The sequence below is a fragment of the Rhinopithecus bieti genome, unplaced genomic scaffold (assembly GCF_001698545.2).
Source record: "Rhinopithecus bieti isolate Rb0 unplaced genomic scaffold, ASM169854v2 scaffold_35950, whole genome shotgun sequence".
NCBI lineage: Eukaryota > Metazoa > Chordata > Mammalia > Primates > Cercopithecidae > Rhinopithecus > Rhinopithecus bieti.
Window position 1 is genome coordinate 717681 of NW_016815506.1, and position 13166 is coordinate 730846.

A 13166-nucleotide genomic window follows, 5' to 3' on the forward strand; every position below is an offset into this window, starting at 1 on the left:
TCCTCTTACTCCTTAGCCTATTATCATCACAGTCCCATATCTAGCACCCTCAACCTACAGTCAAGCAGCCAAATTTTCTTTGATTTTCCATCCTAGGCACATCCAGAGTCTGTCTGTCCTGCTGCATAGCCAGGATATGTCCTACCACATATCCACATAACCAACGTTAAAACCTTGGGGGAGGCTGGGTACAGTGGCTCATGCCTACAATCCCAGCATTTCTGAATTAAAAAGCAAGACTCCATCTCTAGAAATATAATTTTAAAAATTAGAAAACAGGCTGGACGCAGCTCTCGCCTGTAATCCCAGCACTTTGGGAGGCCAAAGCGGGTGGATCAACTGATGTCAGGAGTTCAAGACCAGCTTGGCCAACATGGCGAAATCCCGTCTCTACTGAAAATATAAAAATTAGCCAGGCGTGGTGGCACACGCCTGTAGTCCCAGCTACTCGGGAGACTGAGGCAGGAGAATCGCTTGGACCCGAGAGGCAGAGGTTGCAATGAGCTGAGATCGCGCCACTGCACTCCAGCTTGGGTGACAGAGCAAGACTCCGTCTCAAAATAATAATACTAAAAAAAATTTAGAAAACAAAACCAAAAAACCTTGGGGAAGAAGCTCCTGATTTTAACAGGGACTTCATCCTTCATCAACAAAAGATCAGGACTGGCTTAGCTGATGGAGCAAACACAATACACTAATAACCAGTAGGAAAAAATCCTGTGCTACAGACACTTCCAATGCAGAAGGAACAACTTGCATTCAGAGAAAACGAACACAAATAGGACAAAGGCTCCTCTCTCCCTAGAACCAGGTCAGAGAACTAAAGGCATTTTTTTTTTTTTTTTTTTTTTTGAGACGGAGTCTGGCTCTGTCTCCCAGGCTGGAGTGCAGTGGCCGGATCTCAACTCACTGCAAGCTCCGCCTCCCGGGTTTACACCATTCTCCTGCCTCAGCCTCCGGAGTAGCTGGGACTACAGGCGTCTGCCACCTTGCCCGGCTAGTTTTTTGTATTTTAGTAGAGACGGGGTTTCACCGTGTTAGCCAGGATGGTCTCGATCTCCTGACCTCGTGATCCGCCCGTCTCGGCCTCCCAAAGTGCTGGGATTACAGGGTTGAGCCACCGCACCCGGCCAACTAAAGGCATTTAATGTGTGTGTTTCACAATGGTGATACTGGAAGTCGGTTTGGCACTACATGGTCAGGCCACTTAAAAGCCTGAGCAGAGTAATCTACAGATTTCATACTTTGACCTCCTTCATACTCACAGACATTTCCTTAATAATTCTACCTGCCGGCCGGGCGCGGTGGCTCAAGCCTGTAATCCCAGCACTTTGGGAGGCCGAGACAGGCGGATCACGAGGTCAGGAGATCGAGACCATCCTGGCTAACACGGTGAAACCCCGTCTCTACTAAAATACAAAAAACTAGCCGGGCGAGGTGGCGGCGCCTGTAGTCCCAGCTACTCGGGAGGCTGAGGCAGGAGAATGGCGTGAACCTGGGAGGCGGAGCTTGCAGTGAGCTGAGATCTGGCCACTGCACTCCAGCCTGGGTGACAGAGAGAGCCTCCGTCTCAAAAAAGAAAATAATAATAATAATTCTACCTGCCATTTTCCAACAGTCTCTTCACGTGAACAGTCGCTGATCACGGCCGGGTGCAGTGGCTCATGCCTGTAATCCCAGCACTTTTGGGAGGCCAAGGTAGGCCGATCACCTGAGGTCAGAGGTTCAAGACCAGTCTGGCCAACATGGTGAAACCCTGTCTCTACTAAAAATATAAAAATTAGCCAGGTGTGGTGGTGCACGCCTGTAATCTCAGCTAATCGGAGGCTGAGAAAGGACAATTGCTTGAACCCAGGAGGCAGAGGTTGCAGTGAGCTGAGATCATGCCACTGTACTCCTGCCTGGGTGACAGAGCAAGACTCCATCTCAAAAAAAAAAAAAAGATGCACTGATCACTGAGTAAGGAGGACTGCAAAAGACACTCCTCCAGCATCCATCTTCAGAAAGGAATCACAAGTCTATTTTCGTTTTTTGAGACCGAGTCTCTGTCACCCAGGCTAGCTAGAGTGCAGTGCTGCGATATCGGTTCACTGAAACTTCTGCCCCCTGGCTTCAAACGATTCTCCTGCCTCAGCCTCCCGAGTAGCTGGGATTATAGGCACCTGCCACCGTACCCAGCCAGGAATCACAAGTCTTAAACTTTCCTTTCAGTAGAAACACTTACTATTCGTTTCTTTTTTTTTTGAGACGAGTCTCACTCTATTGCCCAGGCTGGAGTGCAGTGGCATGATCTCAGCTCTCTGCAACCTCCGCCACCCCGATTCAAAGTGATTTTCATGCCTCAGCCTCCCTAGTAGCTGGGATTACAAGCACCTGCCACCACGACTGGCTAATTTGTATATTTTTAATGGAGAAGGGGTTTCACCATGTTAGCCAGCCTGGTCTTGAACTCCTGACCTCAAGTGATCTGCCCGCCTCAGTCTCCCAAAGTGCTGGGATTATAGGCGTGAGCCACTGTTCCCGGCCAACCCTTACTGTACTTTAATAAACTTTTTTTTTTTTTTTCTGAGATGAGTCTCCCTTTGTCGCCCAGGCTGGAGTGCACTGGTGCAATATCGGCTCACTGCAAGCTCCGCCTCCCGGGTTTACGCCATTCTCCTGCCTCAGCCTCCCAAGTAGCTGGGACTACAGGGGCCCGCCACCTCGTCCGGCTAGTTTTTTGTATTTTTTTTAGTAGAGACGGGGTTTCACCGTGTTAGCCAGGATGGTCTTGATCTCCTGACCTCATGATCCGCCCGTCTCGACCTCCCAAAGCGCTGGGATTACAGGCTTGAGCCACCGCGCCTGGCCCAAACTTTTTTTTTTTTAAGAGACAAGGTCTTGCTATGTTGCCAGGCTGATCTCAAACTACTGGCCTCGAGTGATCCTCCTACCTCAGCCTCCCAAAGTGCTGGAATTACAGACATGAGCCACCATGCCTAGCTAATATTTCTTGGCCGGGCATGGTGGCTCATGCCTGTATTCCCAGCACTTTGGGAGGCTGAGGTGGGTGGATCACGAGGTCAGGAGAATGAGACCATCCTGGCCAACATGCTGAAACTCCATCTCTACTAAAAACACAAAAATTAGCTCGGCGTGGCGGTGCGCGCCTATAGTCCCAGCTACTCAGGAGGCTGAGGCAGGAGAACCACTTGAACCCGGGAGGCAGAGGTTGCAGTGAGCCGAGATCACACCACTGCACTCTAGCCTGAGTGACACAGCAAGACTCCATCTCAAGAAAAAAAAAAATTCTTGAACACCTACTTATTATGTGTACACTAAGTATATACTAGTGAATAAAGAATATAGGATCTGCCACCATAATACTTTCTCAGGAATTAGAAACTATTCCCTTACTTCTGCGAGGAGTTCTTACAACTCTGCTAGGAATTCTTACAAGTTTTACCTCCCTGACACTTTAGGGATTTACAAGAAACTTTTCCAGATCCCATCCTACTCTGCAGAATCATTATCTGAAGGTAGGATCCAGGAATCTGCAACATAAGCAAGTATTATAGGTAACAATGCCCACTGTGAGTTTACAGACCTTTTAAAGTAGCATCATGTTAAAATAAATACAGAGGGCTGGGTGCAGTGGCTCATGCGTGTAATCCCAGCACTTTGAGAAGCTGAGACTGGCGGACTGCTTGAGCCCAGGAGTTCGAAACCAGTCTGGACATGGCAAAACCCTGTCTCTAAAAAAACTACAAAAAAATTAGCCAGGCGTGGCTGTGGTCCCAGGTACTCGGGAGGATTGCTTGAGCCCATGCGGTTGAGGCTGTAGTAATAGCAAGCCATGTTCACACTACTGTACTCCAGCCCAGGTGACAGAGTGAGAGACACTGTCTCAAAAACCCCCAAAACAAAGAACTAGGGAATTTGGGCAGCTGAAGCAAAGTTGAAGCAAGAACTGAAAGATAATCAGATGCTAAGAAAGATTTATTGCTAAAGTTGCCTCATTACGGTTTTAAATTTCACATCCTACTCAACTCCATTGCATAAAGCATTGACACAGAGCAGAAGGAATCATTGTGTGGCTTTATTGAAATCCACCAAGTCTGGTTTCCCTTCTGCTGTCCCTTGGATTTTAAGTCAGGAATGCCAACTTTATCACTGCCAACTACCATACTGTTCTTGCTGCCTCTCCATGCATTCATTCACCTGCTACCAACCTAAAGGCCACTAGGAAGATCAAATGCGATCATCTCACCACTAACACCCCATAGGCTTCCCCTGCCATTCTAGTATCAAGGAATCACCGTTACTTTGGGTAGGCTGATAGTCAAAGTGAAGGCACAGAGATACGAGCCCTTGCCTTTAAAAAATTTGGGTTTTAAGTGGCCGGGCGCAGTGGCTCAAGCCTGTAATCCCAGCACTTTGGGAGGCCGAGACGGGCGGATCACGAGGTCAGGAGATCGAGACCATCCTGGCTAACACGGTGAAACCCTGTCTGTACTAAAAAATACAAAAAACTAGCCGGGCGAGGTGGCGGGCGCCTGTAGTCCCAGCTACTTGGGAGGCTGAGGCAGGAGAATGGCATAAACCCGGGAGGCAGAGCTTGCAGTGAGCTGAGATCCGGCCACTGCACTCCAGCCTGGGCGACAGAGTGAGACTCCGTCTCAAAAAAAAAAAAAAAAAAAAAAAATTGCGTTTTAAAACCTAACTAAATATTTTGCAGGACAAAACCAACTCGGTTTTGTTGAACCCAATTTCTGAGTAGGACTTATACATGTGATGCTATACAGTGGTGTAAGTCCAATGTAAAGAAACCATTGGTTCCTTTGCATTTAAGTGTCTTGAAAAAGTCTAGAAGTAACCTAGAAACATCTTTGAATTGATTTATTCAGTTTCAAACATACTAGCTTGAAGAAGTAATTTTCAGTGGCTCAAGAGACAGTTCCCTTTAGCTAGGGTTGGTTAAGCATGTTGACTTCAAAAGTCCAGAAGTGAACTGTAGCCCAACTTCAATTCCTAGCCCAAATCCAAACCCAGATCATCTGTGAAAAGAAATTTTGATGTCACAAAACTAAGTCACCCACAGATAATACTAAGGCTATTGCTTAGCATTAATTCATTTGGATAAACAAGTCAAATAATCTCAAAGCTGAGTTAGCTTCTCTAACTCAGGTGTTTTAAATTATGTGACAGTGAGAGTAGAACAATAGAACAATGACTAATTCACATTTTGTCTCCTAGTAAGATTAAAAAAATTCTCCAGTCTGGCCAATATGGTGAATTCCCATCTCTACCAAATATACAAAAAATTAGCTGGGCGTGGTGGTGCACACCTGCTAACCCCAGCTACTCAGGAGGCTGAGTCACGAGAATTGCTTAAGCCTGGGAGGCAGAGGTTACACGACAGGAGATTACTTCACTGCACTCCAGCCTGAATGACAGTGAGACTCTGTCTCAAAAAAAAAAAAAAATTTTCTTCTCAGAAAAGTAAAACTACACCTGACGCTGAGACTCAAAGTGGTAAGAGTCAGTTCTCACTGGTGAGAAATTACTGCCTCCCAAAGTCTACTTTATTAGCAAAAGTAAAATTACCAATTATGACTACAATTATCCACAGGCCAAGCTAGAAAGCGCAGGCAGGTGCCAGCAATGCTGACAAGCCAACAAGCTTCTTGGTATCCTGGTCATATTGCTTATTTCTCAGGGGATTTCCAGTCCTGAGTGTATTGGGCTTTGCTACCCTTTTTTTTTTCCCCTTGAGACGGAGTTTCGCTCTTGTTGCCCAGGCTGGAGGGCAATGGCGTGATCTCGGCTCACCACAACATCCGCCTCCCGGGTTTGAGTGATCCTCCTGCCTCAGCCTCCCAAGTAGCTGGGATTACAGGCATCCACCACCATGCCTGGCTAATTTTGCTTTTTTCGTAGAGATGGGGTTTCTCCATGTTGGTCAGGCTGGTCTGGAATTCCCAACCTCAGGTGATCCATCCACCTCCGCCTCCCAAAGTGCTGAGATTACAGGTGTGAGTCACCGTGCCTGTCCTACTTTTAAGGGTCAAAAGCCTTCTAATAGCTTTCAACTGACAGGTTACTAGGATCGTCAGGCCATCTCTAATAGGAAAATAATGGTACCATAATTACGTAGCTCTCTCACCCCAAAAGTGTTCTGAGCTTCCATATGGGCTTAAGGAGCAAAATAAATTCAATAGGTAAATCCTAAGACTTTTTCACATTCACTGTAGGGTTAGACTCTCTGGTCTGGGTTAGCAGCTCCGAAATTAGTTAATTATAGTGTCCCCTATTCTGCCAAAACGCTATCTAGAACTTGCTTCATTTCCCAAGAGGCTTCCTTACCCTTTCCCCAGCAGCAGGAGAAGCAACAGCCAAGTAAGACAAGCATCTCCCAAATGCTCAGCTAGTACTTTCCACTGGGTGGAAGAACCAAGGTAAATCTCACAAGTTTCAGTTTGCGCCAACCATGAAAAATAATGCACAGCAGGCCAGGTGCAGTGGTTCACACCTGTAATCCCAGCACTTTGGGAAGCTGAGGCAGGAAGATCACTTGAGCTCAGGAGTTCAAGACCAGCCTGGGCAACATAAGGAGACGCCGCCTCCACTAAAAATAAAAAAAGATTAGCCGGGTGTGGCGGTGCACACCTGTGGTCCCAGCTACTTGGGAGGCTGAAGTGGGAGGATTGCTTGAGCCCAAGAGGGGCTCAAGCTGCAGGGAGCCTTGGTCACACCAGAAGACTCCAGCTTGAGTGACAGAGCAATATCCTGTCTCAAAAAAAAAAAAAAAAAAAATTACATACAGCAAGCCAAAACCATCCTAAGGCTTTCCTTTCCTTTAGGTGCTGTCAGCTTTAAATTATCCGCAGGAAAAACTGAGTTCTTTGCAGAAGTCAAGGTCACTTGTGGGACTGTCCCCTGCTTGGATTAGAGGGCTGGGACTCCCTCAGCACAGCAGTTTCTGTCTAAAAGGGCCAAGTTACCCAGAACTAAAAGTACTGGCAATTTGAAATTGAAGGCATCATTACCTGCAACAGTATTTCCATGCCCAATACCAAGTAAAGGACCCCAAAGAAGGAGAGAAAGTTCCTGGATAAAGTAGACTTAAGATCAACGGCATAACCTGGGTAAGCAAGTAGTATGACGGTCATGTGACCTTGGCATTACTATCTCTTGCCGAGGATCTTCATTTATTGGCCTGCAGTTTGGTGGAACCACCTTTCTGGTTCTTTCTCCAATCATATATGATAGTCATGCAGGACGCTGTACAGAAATGCTCCACCTCACCCAAGCTCCTCCTATATAAAAAGTGCAAGAGTCCCAAGGACAAAGAGGAGGGCCTGAAGGACCCATTCTTGTGCTCGGCGTGGTCACCGAAGGTTTAAATAATAGACTTGGAGAAATGGAAACAGGCAGTTCGGGAACTGACAATGCCCTTCCTATAAAGCAGAGGACGAAATTAGCCACTGCTCCAGAGTGAGCACATCTCTTCACTCCCGCTCCCCCCACCAAACTGAATGTAACTCCAGTGGAACACCACATCTCTTCTCTACCAGAGGTTCCTGTCTCAGCTCCTTCCTATTTCAGGGCCACGCATCCCCTTCCCTTTCATTTCAGATATGCGGGGTGACAGCAGGGTCGGCCTCCTCACGCGCTCTAGACTGCCGGCCGAGGGCGGGCGGCGTGCATTTCACCCCCAGGGGACATAAGGGAAGCGCGGCACATGGTCCCGGGAGCTTCACGCAGGGCTGGCGGCCAGCCAAGCGCAGGGCCCTTTAAGGCGCGCAGGGTGCGCACGGGTGTGGGAGGGAGACCCCGGCGCCGGAGGGCCTGCGGTCGCCTCAGCCCCACCCTGGGACGGCGTGCTCCCTCCCCTCGCTGCTCACCTTGGTTCCCAAGAGCCGGGCGGCCGCAGTGAGTAAAGCCATGGCGGGCGATCTCCGGGATCTGGTGGGGAGGTAAGAAGGGGAGAGAGCTGCGGCAGGAACAGGAGCAGCCGCCGCTGCACCAGAGGCCGCGCCGACGGGTGGACAAGGTTGAAAGGAGGCGGCTGAGGGAAAGGGTAGACGAACCGGCGGCGGCGCCCTGCCCGGGGTCCTCAGCGAGGCCCCGCCCACTGGCCGGAACCCGAGCCCGCCCCTCTCAGGGGACTCTCCCTGGGCCCGGCCATTGGTCCGGCATGGAAGTGGGGCGGGACCTGAGCCCTTGACAGCAGTTGTGACGGGGAGGATTGGACCGCCCGGATTAGGGCTAATTAAGGGTGTATGGGTGGCGGGCGGGGGAGTGCGGGTGGCCAAGTACGTGCCTGAGAACTCAGTTAACTTCCCTCTTGGCTTTTCCCTTTGACCTTAACACGTTTGGGGTTATCTCTGAGGCGAATACTAAAGGAGACGCTCCAGGGCTTGATCTTTGAAGGTCCTTGGAGCCAATTCCTTAATAAGCTATCATGGAAACTGATCATTGCCTGCTCCTCCTATACCACCTTGGCACGCTTTCTTGAGGAATGTCTTTGGTTAATGGCTTCATGGCCATGGAGGCGACATCATGTGGACAACAGGCTCTGATGCCAGAGTTAGCTGCTTGGTGGAGATCATTTGAGGTCAGCAGAGGCCACGACATTATAGATACTAACAGACCCCGATATGGGGAGAAAAGCAAAAGCAGGAGCCTGAATATCCAGTGCTTTGTGAGCTGTCAGTTCTATGTATAATGGCAGGAAATCCAAGTCTTAACAACTGCCCCCTTACTATGAAGGCTTACAAAGCCAGCCACAGTCTCTGGGTCATGGGCATTAGTCTCACTGCCACTCTGGTCACGTAACCCCACACAGCAGCCCACCCCACTTTAGACATAGATTAGGAGCCGCAGACTAACCCCTCATCGAAGATCCCCTTTCGTCACATCATTCTCTAGGGCCTCTGGGCCACCTCTCCTACTTGGCAACCTTTTTTTTTTTTTTGAGTCTTGCTCTGTCGCCCAGGCTGGAGTGCAGTGGCGCGATCTCGGCTCACTGCAAGCTCCGCCTCCGGGGTTCACGCCATTCTCCTGCCTCAGCCTCCCCGGTAGCTGGGACTACAGGCGCCCGCCACCTCGCCCAGCTAATATTTTGTATTTTTAGTAGAGATGGGGTTTCACCGTGTTAGCCAGGATGATCTCGATTTCCTGACCTCGTGATCCACCCGCCTCAGCCTCCCAAAGTGCTGGAATTACAGGCGTGAGCCACCGCACCCAGCCACTTGGCAATCTTCTATGCTCTCTCATCCTGTGCTCCCCAGAGACCGTAACACGACCCTGAAGTGATATTCCGCACCACTTTCTAACTCCTCTGGGTAGACAAGGCTTCAGGACCTTTGTGCCTCCGCAAGCCTGTCGTAGTCATTGACCCAAGGGTAGAGGGGAACTGACCCAAGGACCAGTACATCTTATCCACAAACCTCCAGCCCCAAGTGAACAACCTTTTTTTTTTTTTTTTTTTTTTTTTCAGACAGAGTCTCGCTCTGTAGCCCAGGCTGGAATGCAGTGGTACTATCTCAGCTCACTGCAACCTCTGCCTCGTGGGTTCAAGTGATTTTTCTACCTCAGCCTCCCGAGTAGCTGGGATTATAGGCACCCGCCACCATGCCCAGCTAATTTTTGTATTCTTAGTAGAGACAGGGTTTTGCCATGTTGGTCAGGCTGGTCTCGAAATCCTGACCTCAGGTGATCCACCCACCTCGGGCTCCCAAAGTACTGGGATTACAGGCATGAGCCACTGCGCCCAGCTGTGAATAGCCCTTTTGTCTCACCACATAGCAGTAACAAGGATCAGAGGTCTCAGTATCCATCTAAGCCAGGTTTAGATAGATCTCCTTTACAAAGAACTGAGTTTCTAGCTTGGACTTGAAAAAGAGAAAGAAAACCGCTATTTTCTCTTCTTAATTTTCTTTATACCCAACTTCACACCTAACAACCAATGCTTTTCTGGCCTGGGGATCAGATAGTTAGGTCTCAGGAAAAAACTTTAGGCAATGCCCCAGAGCAGCACTGACCTCAGCTACCTCCCTGGTGACTTCAAAGCTTCACTGATCAATATTTGCTCCCAATTTAGCATCTCATAAAGGATTTCCACATAACTCTACAATAGTCTGAACTGGTTCCTTTTCTCTGGTTAATTATCCACAGAGACTAACCAGCAGACCACAGGACTGAACTTCAGTGCCCCAGGATGAGACTACCAAAGGGACAATTTTTGGAGGCCACAGGAGGTCTTGGAGCTTTAGTGACTGGGTGGGGAACAGCAATGCTCTAACCCTCTCCAGAGCCCTAGTGCCATGGGGACTTTATGGACTTGCTTTGAAGTTGTCCAATCCTGACATCGACTGCTGTAAGGGCAATTGGAAAGCACAGGATCAAAGGGGCTAACTGGCATCTTCCAGGAGCTGGCCTAGATTCCTTCTCAACACTGATGGGACCTGGGGAGATGGACAGAGTGTTAAGGAAGAAAGATTGGCATGAATAAAACAGCCAAGTGAGCTCTAGGTTCAAGTATAACTAAGTGCTTGGGAACTTGAAGGGGCAAGTGAGAGAAGGCTGAGAATTCAGGTTGTTGTGACCTTGGGAGGGCCTCTTTAAAATGTAGGGAGGCAATAGCACCCCCTGGTGGCAAAGGACAAGTGGGCTAATAAAACCTAAATTTAAACCCTTAAACTACACGGGTAAACCAAACTCCTGTATTTAGTAGATAACAGCTAAAACTTAAACTGGAGGATCCCTTACTATCTGCAGATACTATGTAAATGTGGAACATGCAGTATCTTTTTTTTTTTTTTGGAGATGGAGTCTCATTCTGTCGCCCAGGCTGGAGTGCAGTGGTGTGATCTTGGCTCACTGCAACCTCCACCTCCTGAGTGGCGCACGCCACCACACCTGGCTAATTTTTTTTTTTTTTTTTTCTATTTTAGTAGAGATGGGGTTTCACCATGTTGCCCAGGCTGGTCTCCAAAGTGCTAGGATTACAGGCGTGAGCCACTGTGCCTGGCCTGGAATGTGCATTATCTTAATCTTCACAACTCTAAATTTCATAGGTATTAAAAAATAAAAAGAAGAGAAAACCAAGACTTAGATGAAGTATCCTACCCAGTGTCATAGCTTGTAATTGGTATAGCTATACATTCAGACCAAGGTCAGCATTACTAAGCTATATTTCTTTTTCTTTTTCTTTTTTTTTTTTGAGATGGAGTCTCACTCTGTCACCCAGGCTGGAGTGCAGTGGCACAATCTCAGCTGTCAGCTCACTGCAACCTCTGCCTCCCTGGTTGAAGTGATTCTCCTGCCTCAGCCTCCCGAGTAGCTGGGATTACAGGTACGTGCCACCACGTTCAGCTAATTTTTGTATTTTTAGTAGAGATGAGGTTTCACCATGTTGGCCAGGTTGGTCACAGCACCTGGCCCTAAGCTGTATTTCTTCCATGATGATTGTGATTTTTTTTTTAACATTTATTTTATTTTATTTTATTTTTATTTTTATTTTTTTTTGAGGCGAGTCTTGCTCTGTCGCCCAGGCTGCAGTGTCAGTGGCCGGATCTCAGCTCACTGCAAACTCGCCTCCCGGTTCACGCCATTCTCCTGGGCCTCAGCCTCACCAAGTAGCTGGGATTGGATACAGGTGCCCGCCCACCATCGTCGGTAGTTTTTTGTATTTTTTAGTAGAGACGGGTTTCACTGTGTTAGCCAGGATGGTTTTTGATCTCCTGACCTCGTGATCCGCCGTCTCAAGCCTCCAAAGTGCTGGATTACAGGCTTGGAGCCACCGGTGCCCAGCCTTTTTTTTTTTTTTTGAGAGAAGGTCTTGCTCTGTAACCCCAGCTGATGCAGTGGCATGATCGTCGCTGCTGCCCGACTTCTGTCCTCAGCGATCTCTCCACCTCCGACTCTCAACCAGCTTGGGACCTAACAGCCACGTTACACACACTGGCTAATTTTTCCTATTTTTTTTTTTTTTTTTTGTAGAGACAGGGTCCTTGCTATGTTGCCAGCTGGTCCTTGAACTCCTGGGCTCAAAGTGAGTCCTCCTTCCTTGTCCCTCCCAAAGTGTTGGGATTACAAGCATGAGCCACCACACCTGGCAATTGTAAACGATCAGCTGGTAACGTGCAGGGATTTTGAAGTCATTGTCAACTGTCTCCCTGCGACAAGCATCCCAACTCACTGTGTTGCCTATATCTGAACGATATTTCGGGCTGAGCATGGTGGCGTCATGTCCGTAATCCAGAACTTGGGAGGCCAAAGGCGGTGTGGATCACAAATCAGGAGAATCGAGACTTCCTGGTTAGACACGGTGCAACCCCGTCTCCTACTCCAAAAACATACCAAAAAATTAGCTCGGGTGTGGTGGGCAGGCGCCTGTAGTCCAGCTAACTCGGAGGCTTGAGGCAAGGAGAATGGCGCGTGACCGTGGGAGGTGGAGCTTGCAGTGAGATCGCTCCAGCCCTGGCCAACAGATGCAAGGACTCGCCCGTTTCCAAAAGAGAACAACACCGGCTTCCTCAACGCACCCGCCGACGTGGTGGCCAAGCCTGTAATCCCAGCCTTGGGAGGCCGGACGCGGCGGATCATGAGGTCAGGAGATCGAGACCCATCCTGGCTAACCCGGTGAACCCCGTCTCTACTAAAAAATACAAAAAACTAGCTGGCGAGGTGGCGGGCGCCTGTAGTCCCAGCTACTCGGAGGCTGAGGCAGGAGAATGGGCATAAACCCGGGGGCGTGAGCTTGCAGTGAGCTGAGATCGGCCACTGCACTCCAGCCTGGGCGACAGAGCGAGACAAAAAATAAAAAAACACAAAAAAAAAAAAAAAAAAAAAAAGGCCAAGCAAGGTGGAATGTGCCTGTAATTTCAGTTGCTAGGGAGGCTGAGGCAGGAGGATTGCTTGAGCCCAGGAGTTTGAGGCTATAGTGCCTAATGATCATGCCTGTGAATAGCCACTGTACTCAGATTGGAAACATAGTGAGAACTTGTCTCTAAAAAAATAAATAAAAATAAAAGATAAGGAACTATAGTCTTACTCATCTGTAAAGACTTTCACATCCATACGTGAACTAGATAATAAATGGTGACTGACAGAATACATAAAGTTGGAGAGACAAACATTTAGCATTTGAAATGACCATAAAGGGGGCTGGGTGTGGT

At 48.6% G+C, this 13166-nt stretch overlaps 1 protein-coding gene across 1 annotated transcript in view; it reads right to left on the reverse strand.

Annotated features, from left to right (window-relative positions):
- Positions 1-8141, reverse strand: part of CS (citrate synthase) — a 31602-nt gene extending 23461 nt beyond the window's left edge. The window contains exon 1 of the mRNA XM_017853275.1: positions 7887-8141. Coding sequence (XP_017708764.1) covers positions 7887-7928 — 42 coding nt within the window. The 5' untranslated portion in view covers positions 7929-8141. The remainder of the gene's footprint in view (positions 1-7886) is intronic.
- Between the last annotated feature and the right edge of the window lie 5025 nt (positions 8142-13166).